The sequence below is a fragment of the Sitophilus oryzae genome, unplaced genomic scaffold, assembly GCF_002938485.1.
Source record: "Sitophilus oryzae breed Bouriz unplaced genomic scaffold, Soryzae_2.0 scaffold_396_pilon_pilon, whole genome shotgun sequence".
Classification (NCBI taxonomy): Eukaryota; Metazoa; Arthropoda; class Insecta; order Coleoptera; family Curculionidae; genus Sitophilus; species Sitophilus oryzae.
In genome coordinates, this window is record NW_022146969.1 from 1,301,128 (window position 1) to 1,323,859 (window position 22,732).

General features: G+C 32.3%; 1 protein-coding gene across 1 annotated transcript in view; it reads right to left on the reverse strand.

Annotated features, from left to right (window-relative positions):
- LOC115885541 (CUGBP Elav-like family member 4) overlaps positions 1-22,732 on the reverse strand; it is a 244,600-nt gene that overhangs the window by 114,232 nt on the left and 107,636 nt on the right. The window contains exon 3 of the mRNA XM_030904497.1: positions 18,135-18,260. Coding sequence (XP_030760357.1) covers positions 18,135-18,260 — 126 coding nt within the window. The remainder of the gene's footprint in view (positions 1-18,134; positions 18,261-22,732) is intronic.

Genomic DNA, 22,732 nt, shown 5'->3' on the forward strand with positions numbered 1-22,732 from the left:
TGACGAAGTGTTGACCATGATGAGCCCTGTCGGTTAAGATGGGAACTCGGCTGGCTTTGGGTATTTTGTTTGGTGCACTGTGATCCGTTCGATATGTTATATTTGTGGAGGGGCCGCGCTGTAGTTTCGTCTTTTTTGTTTTTGACCGCTTGTTTTTGTTTAGTGGTGATTATTTATCTTGCTGTATTCTGAATAGCTGCCATTTTCGAGCAAAACAAGGTAAAGAATGGTTAATTTTCCTTTTAAAAGAATTACGATAATTAATTAGTGATATTTTTAAACAAAGAAAAAAAAAAAAAAAATTGTATTTGTATTTTTGCCTGGCACGTTGGCGTCCCTTTGCCTTTGTCCTCCAGAATGTCAATTTGGAAGAAGGACAGAATTGTTTTTATTATTTATTGAGCCCTCGGGAGTACTTCGAGGTAACGGGCATTATCCAAGTCCTAGTATTCCTTGTGGCCACTGTTTTATGGACGGATGTCCCATGAACATGTGTCCCCTGTAGGATTGATTTGTCTTCACATAGAGTGTCCCAGCGTGGGTGTGGCTTGAGCCCCGTGCTTCTTCACCCCCATTTCTAACCCTGGATCGCCGACAGACAGTGCAGAGATGCGAGACCTACTCGTGCTGCTACTGGTTGAAGCAGGGTTATATTAAAGAACAGCTAAGTGAATTTTAAGTTCTAGTTATTGCATTTACACCTTAAAATGTTTGTCAGGTCTTGAAGGCGTTACCGAAGTTAACGTAGAGGCGTACAGACTAATATTTAGTGGTAGATTATTAAGAATATTTAGGTCAATGCGTAGTAAAATGTGTATTTAGAACTTTTAGATTTCGCAAATATACGCATTGTACAATGGTATTGATCTTCTATAGACATCATTACGCTATACTAATAGATGAATGACGAGATGTTGGTTGCAACACATCTGATTGAACACCGTATAAGTTTAACAATTTAAATAAAGTAATGCTACTTTTCTTATAATTTCTATAAACTCTAACCTTTTGTAAATATGAAATTTTTAAAAAAAATTGTATTTAATATATTTACATATATATTTATTTTTTTTTTTTTTTATATATAATTATTAAAATTGTACAATGCTATTCACCATCAGAATTCGTCAACGAATAAATATGTACATTAGTTTTAAGCTATTATACAAATAGTTGTTTTGTCTTTTTTTGTTCATGCCTGGCGCCCCATATCTAGCATATCTTTTGTTTATTAATTATTGATTAATTTTCTCTCTAGTGAAATACCTTTTCCACGACTGCTCTCCGATGAAAAGGTGCCGTTTGCAGTGGTAGTTGTTTTAAAAAAACGCTACTAATTTGGCATAAACGTGGGGCTTTGAGAAATTTTTACTCGTAACATTTTACTTAGGGAGTTTCACAATTATTTCTTATTCTTTTTTTTTTTTTTTTTTTTTTTTTTTTTTTTTTTTTTTTTTTTTATATATTTTTGGAAACGGTTGTATGTTTCTCGTCTCGGTATGATGGTAAGTACTGAAGTTTTTTATTTCTTAATAAAAAAAAAAAAAAATATTTCTTTATTTTAATTATTATTTGGGGTCTCTATTGGGAATTTTTGGATTTAATTTTCATTATAACGGGAGATGTGTCCAGCTGTGTGGTGTTGATATTTGATATTCTTGATATCTTTTTGGAACTCTGGTATACAGGGCTGTCAAAGATTTACATGCCTTGGACCTGAATTCTTTTGGGGTTTAAATTTTCTTTTTAATAGTTGTTTTAAAATTTTTTTAAAAAAAAAACTTGAAAAGTTTATCTATTGTTGGGATTCCTTATACAGGGTGGCTCAATATTTTTTGTGACTTTGAAAATTTTTAAATTTCAAGGTGTTTGACATTTTGATAAAGTTTGATAACTTTATATTTTAACAGACATTTTTGGTTTTGTATTTTTCCCCATACAGGGTGGACAAGCATTAAATTTTCGACTTTTGATTTTTTTATATCTCTATGGTGTTTGAAATTTCATTTAATTTTAAAATTTTTTTTTTTTTTTTTTTTTTATTAATTTTGAATAATTTTACTATACTGGTGGTCACAATTTGACCATTTTGGATTTTTGTTTTTGTTGATTAATTGATTGCAATTAATTTTACAAGTTTATGTGATTATCGATAACTGTTAGGCTGCTAAACGAGCTGCTAAACTGACAATTTAGGGTTATTTTTTTGCTTATAGAAGTACGTTAGAGTTAATCTCATCCTCGTTTATTGTTTATTTACTGTTGTGTCGTATGGCAATGTTTTTTCATGCCAATATTTTTATTTAGTATCCGCCATTCACTATGTTTCATCATCTGAACCTTCAGTGTTGTTAGTTACTATCGACAGTTGCTAGACTGTCCCCTGTTTGGTACTTTGGTACAGTCTTTGAAGTTTTTTGTGTTGTCATGATAGTTATACTAGGACTGTTATGTTGATACAGGGAGTGTATCCTTGAGTTTTTTAGTGTATGACGAGGGTGACTTGTCATATTTGATACGTGCGGTATCGTTTATATGTATTTCTTTTGGCCAGGCTGTCTAATGCTACCGTGTCAAAGGAATGTTTGGTAGTTGTTCTGTTATGATTGTTGCCGAAAACCTTCATATACAGACATTTACCGTGTAGTGATTTAATGTCAGGAGGACATTAAATTTTTTTGCAGCGTTGCAGACGACACAACATGCGGTGAGCATTTCTCGTATTTATGGTTTACAGTTAGCAGGAGGCTACTGTGAACATCATTTTGGGTTGTCTAATGATTTTTTTGGAGACGTCCAAGGTCATTAACGTGTTGTCATCATTTGACATATGATGTTTTTGAGTTATTTTGGAGCGATTTAGAGCGCTTGATAGAACTCAAAGTTTAGTGAAGGATTGACGTTTGGACAATCTCTGTTTAGGATTCTGTTGCCTGGGTTTAATAGTTTTTACTAGATCTGATAGCCAGTGCAATGTTTCCGAAGAACTTTATCTGTGTCAAAATGCGTCAATAGTTTGAGTTTAGTTGGAGTTCTAGTTTTCTCTGTTTATTTGGAGAGATATTTCTTTGATGACACTTGTGTCATGTTCAGATCTTTTTGTATTGTGAGATACTTTTTGTCTTGGGACATCTATATCAAGTTTAGTTTTTTTTGGTGCAATGTTTTGGGCAGGTGGTTGTATGGAATGTCAGAGTGCATTCGAGTCTTTTTAGCGGCGTGCTTAGCGAGATGATGATTGCTTCTTTTTATTAGTTTTTCGTGGTTTTTTAGTCCAGGTGTATTGTTTCGCGAGCAAATTACACACTTTTTTGTTTAGAATAACTGTCAGTGACGATAGTTGTTAGCTGTTGTTTGCGCCTGATGAGTTGTCAAGAGACTATTTCATCTTTTAGTACCCTTATGTAGTAGTAAGTTTTAAGCGTCGTTAGTTTTATTTAGCCCTACAGTTTACTTGCGTTTTGGCATATTGTGTTTTTTTTTGAGTCTGGCTTTGAGCAGTGTCGCCTGTTGACATTTTTCGTGATTTTTTGACGTTTACAGAGAGTTTCTGTAAGTCTTTGCAGTTTGTATGATTTAGTCAATTTTTAGATGTATTTTATTCTGTGTTCGGATCTAGGCTTATTATCTAAGCCTATGGTCATGGTTTGTGGCCTTGGGGCACATGTATCCGCTCTACATGGTGGGCGAGTTGAGTGTGTACTGGTCAGTTGCACGCTTAACAGTAAAGAATAGCCATTTCCTCGTGACGGTAAGAGTCCGTCAAATGCCACCGTACTATGTGAGTCTCAGAACATCGAGAGTGTCGGAAATTCTTTCCATGCCCTTATCCACATACTACGTATATGGTGTTGCGTGTGTGGTGTTGTATGGGTGATGTTACGTATGTGGTACTGGAGACGTAATATCAGTATTACGTATGTGGTTATTACATGTATAGTATTATTTAATCGGTAATACCTATTTAATAGGTTTTACTTTGGTAAGTAAAACTTATATTTGATTCATTTTATTAAATCTGATTTGATTAGTTATTTTGATTTGAATTACGTTGAGATCAGCCTGGTTAGGGTCCGTCGCCATTTGCTTGTCAGGGCGTTGACCTTCCGTCAACTACCCTAGGCGAATGCGTATTTTGTTTTGTTTTTTCTTTTTTTTTTTTTTTTTTTTTTTTTTTTTTTTTTGTATTTTTTTGTATGGTAGAGGTCAATTTTGGGATATCGTTGTAGATACTCTCTGTCTATCCCATTTTAGTTGATGTACACTACAGTGCATCCCCTCATGCTGACAGATGTAGGGTATTATTTTACATAAATTCATTTCATTTTGATCTTTCATTGCAGTTCTGTCTCTTGGTGATTTAATCTCCTGGTTTTGAGTTGATTGTTGGTTCCAGTCTCTGCGTTGGAGAGAAGGGTTGAGCTAATGCAAATTTTGTTGAGGTGTTTAGGCTCGGTTAGCCTTCTTCAGCTTCTGCTGCTTCTAGTCCTGTCATTCCTTGTCTGACGTTTTTAGTATGATACATTCCGTTTGAGAGAAGGTTTGAGCTGGAACAGTATATTTGTCTGGTTGTCCTGGTCTTGTAGTACCGACCGTCAACCTTTAACTGCTCTAGTTCAATATAATTCCTTGTCTGGCGTTGTTAGTATTGTTCATTCCGTCCGAGAGAAGGTTTGTACTTGCACAGTAAATTTGTTCGGTTGTTTTGGTTTTAGGTTACCAGCCGTTATATACCTCTATCTGCTCTAGTATTGTAGTGTTCCTTCTCTGGCGTAGTTAATCTGACATGAACTAGAATGTTGGTTTCAGAAACTATCACCAAGGTTATAAACCGAGACGTATCGATGCCATGAATGAATCGACGTTCTCTTTTAATTATCGTTGATCGCGTTGTTTTTTTAGAAAACATAAGCGTATTTTGGAGTCTGCACTTGTCTAGCCTGAGTTATCGATAAATTACACCTATATCGTTTTATAACACATGTACCTCCGTATTTTTATTTTTGTTATTTTCAGCGAACAGTGGCTCGAGTTTCTCTGTAGCTTTAAGCGGCAATAAGTTGCTCCAGTGACTTGTCATAAACTAAGTTAGTAATTTTACAGCCTTTAGTTTTTTTTTATCTCCTGCATCATATATTCTGCCGCTAGATACATCATCGCTCTCACTTTGGTTTATATACAGGCGGTGAGAGAGCATCCTTTTTGAGAACCTGGATTATAAGTGTTTCAATGGGTTGTCGTCCTAATCTGCGAGGATTGACAAGACGAGAAATGTTAAAAATTATCGCTTTATGTGTCTAACCAAATTTTTGGCATTCTCTATAAATTGGTCCCCGTTTAATTCAATACAACTTCGCAGCTCTAAAAGAATTTATATTAGGAAAGATTAATTATGTAAAATGCAGGATTACCACTCAGATTGCGATGCTATTGGGCCGATTGTTTCCTCTTTCTCAGTGATCTTTTTCAGCGATAGAAGAAGAGACAGTTCAAGAGGATATAACGTTTTCCTTGTTATTTTATAGAGTAAGAACAATCGTCGGACGTTGTCTACAGGGTTATGTACATGTCTGTCTGTAAGTTCGACACAATAATAGTATAGGGTATCTATATCCTCCATATGATCAGATAATTTGGCCTTTTCGATCACCAGAGCACCCGGAATTTGCACCTGCTCTGAATATCTAAGGTCTCAGAAGCGAGTGAAAGGTTGTATTTAGATACGATCGATTAAAGTTAAGTAATACATAAACATGTCTATACTCCATGTGTGATTCGGCCCCGAAATCGCCTGCTTGTGGATCCTCTGTTTCTTGACTGACACAACTCCCTGTTACTAATTCTGTCGCTGAGGCGCCGCTGAGCGTGTCCGAAACTCGCGTTCCGAGTATGCTAAATATAAATCAAACCCACATTTAATTTTGGTCAATTATGAGACGTAATGACACAGCTGCACACTCTTCTAAGGTTGAAAATAAGTCCCTCAAGCTTATATCATTAAGTAATAAACAGATAGAGAGTGATTAATTTAATATTTCCATATGCTTTAGTGCTTGTTATATTTGCCACTACAACTCACAAGGATTTGTCACGAAAAAGAGCCATGAGTCTAAGGATTTTTCATCATAAGAACTGCGGATATTTTAATAAGATGTGCACAATGGTTATTTTTTCTCATATTGTAAATTAAGCAGATACGAACACTTTAAGCTTAGGATTTAGAATACGTTCATAGAGGCTCGGGAAGTAAAAGATTAACGGATGATCCAACTTGTATTATGTATTTGTGCTGGCCAAAACAACGAGGCACTGGCGAACGTAATCACACTTTAGCTTTCGATTGTCGTCTCCAGTATTATTGTTGCCATATTTGATGTAGAAGACAAGGGAGGATAGGTTGTTTGATATATAAATTATTTTTATAATTTTTGGTATTTTAAGTAAGTAGACTACTGTTAATTTTTTTTATTCTGAAGGCGTATAATATTCTACAAAAAGATACTAGTATGCAACCTCTTTCTACCTGTAGATAAGTAATCGACGCACGGAGGCATCTTTAATTTGGTAGGTCGGGGGAAATGTGAGGAAACGAAGAGAGTAGGCGTGGGAGTGGTTGGGGGGGTGGGGGTGTGCTGAAGAGTGGGGGCGTGGGTGGAGAGGAGAGCGGAAATGTTGCCCCATTGAAACATTGTTGTCCCCCTGTAGGATTGTATTTTTTTTGTTCTTTCACAAAGTGTTACCGTAGGCCCCAGCCGTTGGGTCCCTAGTTGGTTGTGGCCTATAGCAGTCCCACAACGATGCTAGACCTCTCACCCTCCCGCTTTGCTGAAGAGTATGCCATAGTCGACTCGCCGAGACCGACAGATGAACAGAGATGGTGTTACCAAGAACCTCCTCGGCGCTGCTAAACTGGTGAAGCAAGGGATTCACTATAGCTCATACAGCAACTGATGCGTCTAAGTGTAACAAATTTATATAAAGTTCTGTATTGCATTTAAAAACACGTAAAAACTCAGCTTTACTAAGATCTTGAATAATGAAAGCACAAGTCCATTTTATATGCTACATACGCGTATCATGACTATATTTAGTGGTTTTATAGAACGTTAAATAATTTTAAGGTAATGGAGTTTATGTCTTAGAATGCAGAGGTAAGGAAAGTGTGATTGCAGTTTTTAGAGATTTTCCAGAATATCACGAATTGTAATGGTATTACTTTCATAGACCATCAATTACGATTAATCAACGCTAATAGATAAATGACGAAAATTAGAGTAGCTCGTGAGAATCTTATCCATGGTTTGCAACACGATCGATTGAACACACCCGCTATTAAAGTCTATCACGCAACAAGTTTATCAAAATTAAGTAACATTGCCTAACTATCTATGGACTTAAATATATTTCTCTAACGCAGTTGTATTTTCCACATATACGTTAAGATTCTGTTACATACGAATGTATTTAATATTATTATACATCATATACGGTATATTAATATTAATAAGGTAACCACTGAAATAGATAATAATCTTATCAAGAATAAAAAATTTGGTAAAACGAAGAGTGAACAATTAATTCACAACCACTAAACACAGATATTCTGTGCACAACGAAATAAATACATGGTCCATTAAGCTTTTAAGTAAATAATAACGACACATTGTGTCTTTCACATTTTATCTCTCTGTACCTAGTAGTTTCGCGCACTCAATCGGCGCCCAAAATATCTAGTTTACAATATGCTTTATTAATTTATTGATTAATAAATTTAATAAAAAAAAACTTTAGTTTTTGAGATAGTGAGTAAATTAACGTCCTTAATCACGATCAGAACTGCTCTCTTCGATGTAAAATGTCTGCTCAGAGATAATTCGTCTAAGTTAGAGTTATAGATCATAAATGTTTTAAAAAAACATTTTTTTTCTGAAAACTTGGAAACTGAACCTTTGGTTTTGTTGACATTTTATTCACCAATTTTTATTATCCGGAAAGCTTCGTTCTCTCTGTTTACCCTACATTATTTGGTTTTATATTTGAAAATATTTGTTTAGGCACTGATACATGCTTCGGCACAGAATACCCAGGCACACAAGTAATTTTGTTCCGTCCGTTTTTTTTTATAAATTGTTACGAATAAATATGTGCATGATATGTTTATTGGAAAGAAGAGTTAGGTATTTTATGATATTTTTAAAATTGAGATTTTTTTTATTTATTATAATCTATATAATTTATCTCGTAAATTATTATTTGGAATAAAAACTCATGCAAAATTCTTTAATACAAATATTTTTTTATTTTTTGAAATAAACTAAATCCTAAAAACTACTGGCGCTTATATACTAGAGCCAGGTATTCACCCGTGAAGATGTTGGGTGCAGTCAAGCTTGAGGTTTTCCACTAAGAACACCGGCATTGGAGCGTTTTATGAATGGTTGCATTATTATAAAAAGTATCTTAAAAAAAGTTAAAAAAAAAGATTTTTATTATTGTTATGAAATATAATAGGGTAACTTAAATTAGCGTTTTTTCAAGAACTGAGGATTCTTTGTGGAGCCACCCGCGGCTCCGACCATTTATTATGTTGTGGTCTTGGAGCGCACAACAGAATCTGCAATGCGAACTTCAATTGTTTTCAACCTTTTCAAGTCTACATCCTAGAGGAGCTTTTTGTCGACATCCAATATACGACTCACCGCAACTCGCAAAGGTACCTGGTAGATGCACTCTTTCTCTTGTTATGATGATTCAGCGTTTTGTTTTTGTTAGGAAACTTCTTAAGAAGTAGTCCCAGACTTAAACAGTTTTAATTTTTATTAATTTCTTCAGCTATTACGCGGCTGTCGTCTTATCTCTAATGGTTCCTTATCACACATATGAACATCGTGGCAAGAGAGCAATGAGTTTAAAAAGATTTACTGTCAAAGTGAAGGTGAGTCATGTGCATTTATTATTATTGAAAACCTCGGTTTCTACAGTCGGAAATCTAAAGATGATAGTTTATAGAATAACAAGATTAAATGACTGAATTAGGAGTAAAAACTAAATGCTAGAAGTCAACGTTACCACAGGGTTAATTATAGTATTATAACAATATTCAATAAATTAAATTTAAATTTTTTTTTTTTTTTTTTTAAAAAGCAATTTGTGGTACTATTTAATTGTTAGAACTTTAGGTTTTAAGATGTTCAAATATTTCTCCATCCACTGCTAGACAATAACCCCAGGCGATCATAAAATAATTCTCTTCTTACATTCGATAGTTGGTAAACTGAAATTCTATTGGTTTCGGCAGAAATAGCATTTTCTCGTCTAGTTTTGGGTATTTTTTATCCTTGTATAACCTGTTTTTTTTAAATAAAAAAAAAAAAAAAAAAAAAAAAATCATTTGGTGAAATATCAGGAGACCTTTGCTGGCAATTACTGTATGATTTAGGCCAACAACGTTTCCGTTAAAACGATTGTCTAAATATTCCCGAACAGCCAGGGTACTTTGTGCCGGGCAGCCATCCATTTAGTACCAAACTTCCTGATTTTTCCCTAGCGGCATCACTGTAAAGCAGGTAAAATAAAATATGAGTTTCGGAGTAGTTCCAAATATTATTCTGCATTTAAATTTCTGCGTAAGAAATAATGGCCCGATAATATTTTGTGTCCGAATATCCCTGCCCACATTTACTTTCTGTCGGCTTATTGCGTCTTTTGTTTCGACAAACCTGTGTTGTTTTCTTGTTCCAAATATCGATAATTTTGAACGCATGAAATTTTTGATTCAGTTTGAAACATATGTTTTTTAGAATTCCATACCGTGTTTGCTCTTTCCATCAATCAAACAAAACGCCTGCCGCCTATTTCGTCCCAATCTCGTAGCTCTTGGTGCTTTTCACATTTGAAGGAATAGTATTTATGCCGTTTCAAAATTCGAAACGCTGGAATGTGATCTATTCCTATTTAATCCTCAAGTTTCCTTGTACTGATCTTTCCATCGTTCACTTCCACGCACAATAAAACTTCGCAAGTCGGTATAATCTATATTTCTTGCATTTCCTCTTTGTTCCTGCCTTGCTTCACATCTGCAGTTTTTTTATTAGGTCACCTTTGGTTCAAAGTCTCTGGATAATTCTTGCGATTGTAGATTTTCCAGGTATCGGTCTATATTCGGATACAGAGCAGCACACATGTCCGACACCTTTTGATAACTATTCCTTGATAATACGCGCATTTAATCATCAATAATTTTTTTTTCGGGTAGTGTAATTCAATGGCTAATAATTTTCGATGTAGGTATGAGTTTTTAATAATCAAAATATAATAAAGCAGCTAAGATAGAAAGATTTTCTGAAATGAACAAACTTATTTTGACAGTTATTTCTTACCTTGGCCAGATGCTCAATCAAGTAAATACAGGGGCCGATAAGAAAGGGAGAGATACTTTAAAAAGAATCGGCGAATAACTAGTAAACGGGCTAATCAAAAATATCTAAAGTTATTCTTTTGAATGTGGGTTTTAGTGCTCTTCAATAAACCTAAATAGAATTGTTCTCTAAAATAATTAGGGAAGCCAATAATTGACCCCATTGAAATTTACATGGGATTTCCTATGTCCCGCTCGACGATGCAACACCCGGTATACAGCAGTGCCAAATAATATATACACAGCAGTATAAAATAAATAAATACAATGGAAGTCCGAAACTCTTTTAGTTTTAATACTGAATCATTGTCTACCACATTCAAAGTAAATTTAAAAATATTCTAAATAACTTATCAACTTGCTTACAAGTAAGGAAAACAGAATTAATTCCTCCAAATTTAGATTGATGCATTGTCTGTCTTTCTTAATTTGGCATAGATTTGGAAGAAGTACTGAGCTTTTTAATATAGAAATAAATTAAAGAGATATGAATAATGAACAAGTGGAGGTAGAAAAAGTGGACTGATCCCACGTTGCTGACACAGAAAACAATACAATAACTTAATTGTTAGTTTAAACATGCCGGGTTTTAGTTTTATTATATTTAACCGTATCTTTGCTAAGAAATAATTAACTTGTTCCGCAGATTTACGCACAGCTCTCAATAAAACCACTCGAGACGTTACGTCTTCCGCTGAAATTCCCAGAAACTAGAGTAAAAAAACGAGAAAGACAGTCACGACATGGCTGATATATTTTTTAGTTTCCAGATTGAAGTGTCTCTCAATGGTAACGACTGTACCTGAGGGATGCGAGGGCCACATATTCCGTAGGAGGCTGTTCGCAGTGTGCGAACTTTTAAATTCAGACACTTTTTCGATCCCCGGGGTCATGTAGACGGATTTCAGGTCACAAAAACTTGTTGTCTTAATTTCTTTTTAACTTTGTTACAGGTTGACTGTAAAATTCGTCTCATGTGTACAAGACGTAAAAAGGGAGAGAATATATATGTTAGAGTATACACGTGGCGTTTCCATGCCTATCGCTTAGGGCGTGTTATAGGAATATATTATGTTTCAAGGTAACGTTACCTTGTCAGTTACTTTGGGACTTTTTTCCATTTTATTCAACAAATAATATTCAATATTCATCAGCAGTATTTTTAAAGCAATTATAATTATAATAATTTGTGTAGTGTAGGCGTATACAGTCCACAAAAAAAATCGAGCTAAATTTGTTATAAGTATTGGGCGCCAGGCAATGTACAAAAAAACAGAGTCGTAGTTAAAAATAAATGACTATATTAAATCGGGATAATTCCTAATTATTAGTAATTCCTATTAATGTAGAAATATTTGTCAGATAAAAATTATGTTAAAATGATGATTACGTTAAGCGAAAAAAAAAATATAAGAAAGAGGAAAAAAGGCTCTCTGAAAATGGCCAGAGGTGTCTCCAAAGGATTTTGACATATATCACATTTTGTGAAAATTAAGAATACATTTTAAATTTCAATACCAGCTAGCTAAATTGTAATTTACTCTGTATAGCCTGATACTTAATTACAATAATTATTGCATGTTAAACCAAATTATATACCAGTATATTATACCGGTATTCAATGGAGAATTCATATATCTTTAAAATACTATTAAGGTTGCCTACCCCTCAAAAAAAGATTTTCCTAAATATTTTACGTCAGTAGATCTTTCTTATTTGATAAAATCTAGGTGGCTATGATATACATTTTGTTAATTTAACAAAAAGTAAAGGATGTAAAGTAAAATACTCAACGGTACTAAAAAATATATTGTATTTTAAATATCACAGAATTAAAACTAGATATAAGCGTATAATTCTAAGATATAATGACACAAAAATTAGCTAGATGAAATCAGATGCCTAATATGTTTCCCTTCCTGTTCACTGCATAAAATGATTATCTTTAAAAAAAACATTTTCATGTTAAAACGCATATGTAGACTTCTACTTCAAAAAGCACTCGCATTCATTTCTCTCGTGTTGTGGACAATAGTTGGTCGAGTTTTGTAAACACTGTCTTTAACATACCCCAATAAAAAAAATCAGGAATAGATAAATTAGAAACATTTAAGTTTTCTATTAATTGGTGAATGCGCACTACAGTCACCAACTCTCATATCATATCAATTCTCTCTGATGTAGGATAAGTTTCTATTTTTAGTAAATTTCTGATATTTTTTTTTCATTTTAACTGATACAAAATGATATTTAATTGTTAAATTTGAACTAATTTCACAGCTATTTTGAAGTAACGTCAGACATATCACAGCCACCTAGGATTCAAATATAATAAAGATCTACTCATACTATTTTAATAGTAGTTGGAAGAGACATGAATTCCCCATTGAATGTCTAAATAATATACTGGATGTTTCATTAAAAAAAAAAGAGTAGGTAACTTACTTTTAAAGATGCCCAATGTTCAATATTAATTTTGTCTCACCCTATATAACTTTTCGGGCCAAGTTTTAATTTGATTTAAAGAACAATCGTTATTTTAACTACATAATATTGGGCTATACTGGGTAAATTCGAATTTAAGTAGTTTTTATTGAAAATTAAAAATTGTTCCTCATTTTTAGAAAATGTTAAATATGTCAAAAACCTTACATTTTATATATATTTATATTCATATACTTCTCTAATGAAATCTTACCTTTATTTTTTTTCCTAGAATCTGAAAAACAATTAATATATAGGGTGTTCCGGTACAAAAAACATAACTTTGATGTGTCTAACTTTTTTTGGGGACACCCTGTAGGACTATATATTTAAAAAAATGCTCTAAATTAACCTACATAGCCATACATCCTAGGAGCCTCCGCGTCGTGTGAGAGGCGCGACACTGTATAAAAAGCATTGTGCCTCAAAGACTCAATATAATAATAAGTCATAACCGGGAGCGAATCTACCCATTTATACTCCCTACCGTGATTTTATCTCCCTAACTGGCCCCCCTCTTTTTACCTCGTTACGTGATGTTTTGCTTCCTCCTGGAGGAATATTACCTAGCCCCAACTCACACATCACGTCGACCATTTTATCTCTCGATCCGAAGAAAAACGTACCCGTCTGCCGCATAAAATATTCGGCATTGTATTGTCTCGAATTTAAATTGTGCGTACGAAATGTGCAAATGACAATAAATTAAATTATCATAAAATATTCGCCTCGTATATATGCGAACATAAATTTGAATTCATTAAAGGAAAATTCTGCGATAAATCGGAACGTCGAATTTAAATAATTGGCGTTTTCGTATGCCCAGATATTTTGGAATTTGTTTGGAAAATGTAATATTTGTTTTGTTTATTGCTTGTTGCGGCTGGGAATAAATTAAAGGCCGCCTGTTTTTTTTTCAGGAAAGTTGCGCGAAAATCAAGGTTGGTATTTCGAGGAAATATTTCTAAAATTAAATTTTTATTCGGTCTCTTTACAAGTATTTCGGAGAATGGAAATAATTGAAATGTAATAAGCAAAATTAAATGTTTGTTAGAATACATATAGATATTATTTAAAAATATTATGTACAGGGTTTGAGGGTTATGTACATTTTGTTTGAAATCGTACGGTATCTCCGTTATTCGTGAAGATAGAAGGATGCGGTTTCCACACTTTTATGTAAAAAAGAAGATACTATAAACATAATTTTAATAACCCTATTCGCTTCTGAGCTACACTAACAAAAACTACAATTAAAGATCGCAGTGAAACATCCAGAATAAATTTATCTTATACCTTCTAACCAAGTAGCATTTTTAGATACAAAATCGAAACAAAATCTCTACGGAGAAACATTGCGAAACAGTTTCGTCGCATTTTTGATACATATGTTTCGTAACATAAAATTACTTTTTGTTTCGAAACATTTTACCAAAATATGGTTTCGCTACATAAGATGTAACAATAAAGATCTTAGCGTCAAAATTTTTTCGAAACTTTTAAGAACCAGATGTGGCTCACATTTACAGATTTCGTACCCGTTTTGTGCCTGAAAAGTTTCCATAATTTATTTGATATTCCGTCAAATATGAGAACATAACCTTTAATTATTGGATTTTTTTATGCACTTTTTGCATTTAAGCCATTTTTCCATTTTTTATAGTAGTATAATTAAAAAAGCAGAAGGGTTTATATATGTTGAATACAAACACAGATATTTTTCTTATGCGATTTTATAATACGTATTACAGAGGTGATTTCTTTTAGGAATAAATGTAATAACAGCCACTACTCATACCCAACTGGAGACCGAAGAAAGATGTTACCAGCAAACGTTTTTTTCTTTTTCCACAATAATACATGCTTTTATGTCTTAATTGTATTATAATAAGTAAATAAAAAAATATTTTAATTATTTTGATCAGAAGTTTTGATTGGCGTTTATGACTAGATCGGGCATTGACTAGATCCAAATTTCTACACAGATAGCGCTAAATCAAAACATTTTGGAAACAAGGTTTCCATTTATTGTCGATAAATTTTCGAAACACGATTTTCTCCCTTTTTTGACACAAATATAGACACAGATATATAATGTAGATGATTTGTGTCCGAATCCATATCAATTTTACAAAATAATGATTCAAAATTCCGCAATATTCATTTGGTTTGTATGTTATATCGGCTGTTGAGCTTTTAAACTCATAAGAACGCGTTCTACTTACATTAATTTATATATTTTTATTTTCAGAACCATGATATAAAAATAAAAATTTATATTTCAAACCAAGATATTTTGTACCAACAAATAATGATATACAGAAGGGGCATTAAAAATATGAAAGTACGTTATTAAATTAAACGATGAATTTGCTTTTGCCAGACATTTTTTGTGCCAGAAAACCTAAAAAGAGAGATTCTAAGACAAAAAAATTATGGCGGAGGTCGACATTGTTGATGGTTGTTTTCATTTTAAAATCCACACACAGACATAGACTATTTTAGTTTAGTATTTTGTTTCTTCACATTTAGAAACAGTGGCTGCTGAAAACGGAAACATCTTGAACACAAGTTGCAGAAAATGCTTCGAAACATTTCCTCTAAAAGTTTTGATTCCGCGTTGAAACATTTCATGAAACGGCTAGTGCCACCATATTGGAAACACATGTAATAAAGCCATTTAATATATATATAGGTTTCGAAAATGTTTCCTACTTGTGGCATACCGTTTCCATTTTGTGTCATAAAACAGACACGATTATTAGAAACATTGCCTAAAATATGTCCAAAAATGCTACTTGAGTAACTATATAATGTAAAAATCTGACATAACCAATATGAGTAATCATTTTCTTTAAGATTCCTAGCAGCTTCTTGCCATTCTAAAATTAATTCGGTTGAAAATGACGAAGAGCAAATTGAAATAAACACGCGCAACAAAACACAATTTATTTCTAAGTGAGAGAAAAGTTCAGAGAGATGAGAGACTACTAATTCCAGTTTCCCCGCCACTGGTTCGAACCCCTTTCTTGACGCGAACCCCCTTTTTGAGAGCGTCTCCTCCGAATACCCCGCCCGAAGCCACGACGTTGTTAGCGCATTCCAAAATGCAAATTAGGCGTTTTCGAGGGTTGCTTATATTAAATTTTTGGTCTGTTCTAGGCTTCCTCGCGAAACCCGAAATTATTTATTTAAATGACATTCAGACATATTAGGCTCGACTGTGTTCGTCAAAAAGCTCCGAAGATTTAACGCTTATTTTATTGGGGTTTTATAAAGTGCAAAAGACGAGCAGTTTAAATAATATCTTGTCCTTCCTTTCTGCGGTGATAAACAAAGGTTCTTTTAATAATGCACGGCTCAGTTTGAGGCTAAAGATCTGTAAATTTTGAATGTTACTGTCTCTTTGTTTTCGTAACTAACCTTTATTTGATATATAATTTGAAGAATCTAGAACTTTTTTGAAAACCATACAATTAATTTATTATTTAAATTAGATAAAGTTCATTCGATACTAAGATTCAATACATAAACATAATAAACTTATTATATCTATGCCTAACTTTAAATTCTTTAAAAACAGAACAACATTAATTGTGTGTGGCTTAAAGAGAATTATAGCCTTCATTATTTAATTTTTTAGTAAACCTTCATAGATGTTATATATTATTACTGGAATTTATAATTAATGGGGCAAAAAATCGTTATTTTTGAATAATATATTTACCAACTTTCTTAAAGCTTTTTTAAGATCTCTGCAACAAAGTTTGAACAAAATTACTTTTACCCTGTACTAAAATTTTCATTCGCATACCTTCATAAAAAGCTATGCAACAATGTGGATGAAAGAGTAACCATGAAAAATGTTATGTACAACTTAACAAGTATAGCTAGAGACGTGAGAAATATAAAATAACACCCGACCGGTGCTATCCCCAAGTCTCTTCCTATATTTGTACAACTGTACGATATATTACCAACTATTTTTTTTTTCATCTTGGTATAATTACATAAGTATTAAAACTATACCAATAAGCAATTAATTATAAAGTGTTATTAAGAATATAAATACTAAAGCAAAAAATATAGGTTATAAAAAATATAGAATATTTAGCATACTGATTCTGAATAATATCTTTTTTTTTCCATAGCAACTGTTAAAATTGCCTTATATCTATCAAAAATAGTAGATGAAATAGTACTTTAACCGCAAAAGTAGATTAAATGATACTTTAACAGCTCAGCACAACAAAGAACTGAGCGCTTTCTTTTGAGGTTCTTAAATCTTTTCAAGATGCTATTAGCGATATTTGGGAAAATCGAGGAGGGCAGATTTCGATATTCTAATAAATACTTTAAACGAATCTCGATCCTTATAGAATGCTATGAACGATATAATAATTTTTTTCACAGTAAAAAAGAAACCAATAATTTTATAAATAATAAAAATGCTATATTTACAATTAAAAATTTTCATAAGCTGAAATACTTTCAAGTTGATTTTTTGAATTTTTATTTTTTTTTCATAGCAACTGTTAAAATTACCTTATTAGGATTAGATACAACATTCAAAATATTCCAGATTCATTCTAGAATTACAAAGAACATTCAAAATATACCTATCTAATTGAATTATAAAAAATTATGCCAAATAAAGAAACTTAGGGTTAGCAACTGTTAAAATTGCCTTATATCTATCAAAAATAGTAGATGAAATAGTACTTTAACCGCAAAAGTAGATTAAATGATACTTTAACAGCGAGGATAGGTTAAAAACTTAATTTCACACGTTTTTTAATTGCTTCGATTTTTGAAAAATTTTGTATTCCTTTTCATAAGTTATTCGGGATTTAAATGGAAGTAGTTTGGATATGGCGTTTGTTGCCTCCTCCTGAATATCTGTTGGTAATTTATTTATTTCGTTTTGAGCCATTTCTGGCTCCAATTCAATCAGCAATCGACACGAAAGAGAATTAAAAATATTGACTCAAAACTGAAAACTAAAGAGGCAGCTTTATTTATTTGTCAAATTACATAGAAACTAACGCCAACCCAGCACAATATTTTTTTCTACTCGTAATAAATTCCTTGAAATATTAATTTCTGAATACCCCGAAATTAATTCCCTCGTGATTTTGTCGCTCGTGAATTAATCTTTTCGGTCGACGATAAAATACCATTTTATCGTATTGTATAAAAAATCACTATAAATATATTTAAAGTATAGTCTTACCTTTACTAGCTCCGTCTGGACCTTTCAGAATGGTGCATTCTTCTATTGTTCCAAAGGGGGCAAACAACTGTCTGACATCTTCTTCAGTCTGTTGCTTGCTTAGCATTCCCACAAAGAGCTTTCGATCTGTTGGAATAAAAGAAAATTAGCTCGGAAAAGTGCTGATCAGGTTGAATCCATAACAGAGAAAAATACATGTAACTAAATTGTGCAGGTCCGGACTTTTAAGCCAGAAAATATGTTTATCCAATGTTCAGCCATATTAAAGATTTTATTCATTTTTTTGCTTCAAGATAGCAAATTTATATATACATAACAAAAGTAACACTATGCTAGATATTTTCATAATTTTGAAATGTATGATTCTCATTTTCTTTTTGATTTCGTAAAAGTGAAAAATGTAAAAAAAAATAAAATTCAAAATAAAGTTATTTAATTATTACAGATCAGCAGACAGCCTTGCTTAACAAGTAAATTTATTCTGAAGAAGGGAAAAACTATTAACTGGCTTGTACTTTCTAATAAAATTCCACATCAAGGTTTGGAGCTAGCGAGTTGTTTTGATAACGGGAGGTGTATTAAAATGGAGGAAGTTTCGGGGTAGTTTAGGAAAAGGGAGCGGTCTAATGCACAGGGGGAATCCGAAGTAATTGGATCAAAATCAGAGTTAAATCAAAGCGACTAGGCCTTATGAATTTGTGATAGAAGAACTCGGATTGAATCGGGAGTTCGTGGTTTTCCGATCTTCAATATAAGACCGTTTTGAACGAAATTGTTTTGAAGCAACCGCGTTGGTACATACTCTGTACTTTATACATTTTAATTATAATATAAAATTGATAAACTTGCATTTAATTTTAAAATATACCAGTATAAAATTCTTGTAATTTATTAATAAATAAACTCTAAATTCTTCTTATTTCATCTCTTATACGATAATAACGAAAAGAATTTTTTGACAAAATTTAGTAAAAACTTCTTGTTGGTAGTATAAAAAGTAACTGTTTTTATATGACTAGAAATAATGCTTATCGTCTCTATTGTAATTTAATTTGTATGTTGAAATAAAGAATGAATGCAAATAAACATTTTAAATGTGGTTGCTTTTCCCTAGGATTGCACAATGTTAAAAATAGCATTTTAATTTTGTAGTGTTGTGTGCTCGTTATCATTTTTAGCGATTTTTGTTGGCAACAAAAAATGTTTGTAGGAGCATAAATTATGTTTAATTTCCTTTCCATGTAAAAAAACTCTAAACGCCTCGTCGTTTGGCTAAAATAACGTTTTCTTTATACAGTACAAAAACTGATGTTTTCTGAATGTATATTAAATTATTTTTAATCAAAGTTAAATTTATTCAAGCAGTATTTTTATATACGGCCATTATAATAACGATATACATATTTTTGTGTATAAATCATAATTTAATAAAATTAATATTTCGTATAATGCTCTTTAACTCTGTAGATCGAAACCAATTAAATTGGGGGTAAAATGTTTTGGGTTGTGGAAGGATATAAGGTCAAGGTATATGACAGTGCTTAGTAGTTGCGTTGTAACATTTCGCGCAGTATACTTACCAAAATATTAAATATGCAATGCTTGAAAAGTTATATATAATTTCGTTTAATATTTACAGTGAATATCAGTATTCTATTAATGTCTTCATATTCTACTCGCATTCTTATAGCCTGACTGCAGAGTTCCAAAAAAATGCTTGATTTTTTTGAGACAAACTAATTTTAATATAATTATTTTAATATGTATAGGTACGAAGTCTTATTTATATAGGTACAGTCTTATTTAATTTCTACGCCCTTTAGCTTCTTTAGGTTTTATGTTAAAATTGACATTGTAATTAAAATCCAAATTCACTACAGTTCTTTGACGCCATTTTTTTTCGATCATACGGTATTTAACATAAGTATTAACTTTAAAAAAATCAAAAGAGAAATGAATTTGCTATTATTTTACCCATTAATACTTTTGTATACAATCAACAAAAACGCCTATAAATTAGTAAGTAAAGTAAACTAAATGAAAATGAATAGGTAATTGACAAATAATAAGTTTTTCGTACAGATTAATATAATTTAAAAATAATAGCTCATCATGAGCGAGATAGAAATATCAAAATTTGAAATATAACAGATATGGATTAATATGTATTTGATTTTAAAAGTTGTTAGATGGTTTTCTTCAGGGGAGAAAATTAAAACAAAATTTTCGGTTCACTTTTATAGGGTCCATATTTAAGTAAGGACGAAATCAATTTAGCGATCAAATTTACGTTGGCAAGCAACCCTTTCTCGGTTTTGCGGACCCTTAAAAAGTTCTCGCGGCTTCGTCGTTCAAACAAAGGTCCAACAAAAACCTTTCATCCAGTATTAAAACTAGTTATCGACGTTTATTCGTGATTATCCGACAAAATCCCGCTCAAAAGCCCCCTGCTTGTCTACAAAATCTAGCTTTAAATCTTCCGGTTGATTCTTTTGTAAATGTCGGACTGCTCTCCGTTTATAAGGAATTATTTAACAAAAGATACTCGTTTCTGTTCGATAGGGAGAGAATGTGCAGGGTAAATTTAATATTAATCGACGTTTTTAAAAATATTTTTTGTTTCTTTTACAGAATGTCCAGCATTACTCAACAGTTTTTATTTTTCTCCAATAATAAAGGATAGTTTAAAGCTTTATTCAGAACTTCAAAATTATTGAAATATGTTAGTGGTTTCAATTAGCGTAGCAGTTCGTTCCTCGAATTTCAATGGAAGGATTCAAAGCGTCAGAAATAGTGGTTGTAGTTTGCAATTAGTGGAGAAAGTAAACAAACTTTTAACTTTTTTCACTAATTATAATTCAAAATTTCCAAATAATGACATTTTGGCCTTTGACTATCATCCGTTAAGAGAAATTGTCGTTAGAAAAAAAGTTTATTGTTTTATAAGCTAATTATTAGACTTTCTCTATGGATACTATTCCTATAGATATCCTAAGCTCTTGCTAGGATATTATATTAATTTTAATTGGATTTTTTAGACATTTTGAATAATCGTAAACATAAAAATATAAAGTATAATTGAAACCACTTATTTATTCCAGTAATTTAGAAGTTCTATATGAGGTTTAAAACATATTAATTGATTTTATTATTTAATAATTACTTAAATTTCTATAGCATATAAACATTTTGAAATGTAAAAATTATGGTAAGCTAATTCATATTGAGATATAAAACAACTACAATTAATAAAAACATTTTTAGGTATTTCTACACTCACAGAAATTGATTATTTTAAAAATAACAAAAATGACATATAAAGATTTCTTCAAAAAATTATTTCTTATATAACATTTTTGTAGATATGTTCTGGGGATGCTATGTATATTAGAATGTAGAATGTTTAGGAGAGGAGTTAAACACCGCAACCTTATAGATCTTTTGTGTGTTCCCCTTTCTTGAGTTATAACGAGTTATAACTCATCATACAGTCTCAGGGCTTTAACAAAAGCCAGTATCTGAGACAGCTCCACAGAGGCCAGCTCTCCATCCTCGACATCAGACGTCCCAAGGTTCATGGCACGAATGGTCGTCGTCTCGGCGCACTCTGTGATAAGGTGTTCTGTTGTTTCCCCATTTTCCCCACAAAATCTGCATTCGCCGTTGTTTCTCAGTTTCAGCCTACTGAGGTGTTCGTTGAGGAGACAGTGTCCTGTTAGAAACCCCGTGATAATCCGAAGATTGTTTTTACTTAAATCAAAGAAAACCTTTGATTTTTCTCGGTCGTAAGTTATGAGAAACTTTTTCGAGTGTCTTAGACCGTTGGAGGACACCATAGATTTATGAAGTTAAAGATGTAGCAAAGACCACTGCGCATCCTGCCAGTTTCCCACTCCAGGATTCCAAGCGCTCGGACCAATGAATAACATTTATTTGAATAACGCGCCGACTGGGGCCGATGAGCTGTCAACCGACTCTATTTTCTGCCATTTTCGTTGTGTCAGCTGTGTGTTTACAGTCGTTCTAGTGGCTTTGTTTGTGTTTAATTTGGACTTACTATTGTTTAAAAATGCCTAGGTGTGTTGTAAAAACTGTATTTATAATAAAAGTGCCAATTACTATCGGGATAAGACTGATGTGCATTTATTTCGGTAAGTAATATGAAATTTGATAATTTAAAGTAGCCATGTTGTTTTCTGTTTTAACTTTGTACAGGACAGCATTTAGTACGTTTTCAATTTTTATTAAATTAATGGAATCCAAATTGATAATTGCAGGAAAATCAGTTACAGTTTTCTAGATTAAGAGAATAATTTCCTTATAAATATATGGAGTTCATTCTCACTTTTATTTCAGATGTTATTGACACGAAACAGTATAATAAATTAGAAATTATTTTAGTTATTAATGTCTGTATATCTAATCTAGATTTTACTTACTATCTTATCTAGCCTTTTACTTTAGCTTTTACTGCATATCTAACCTATACCTGATTTATTTTAGATTTCCTAAAAATAATGAGATGTGGGAGTCTTGGAGAGCAGCTTTGGATTTAAACAAAGATGATATTTTTAAATATTCTCGTGTGTCATTTGCAT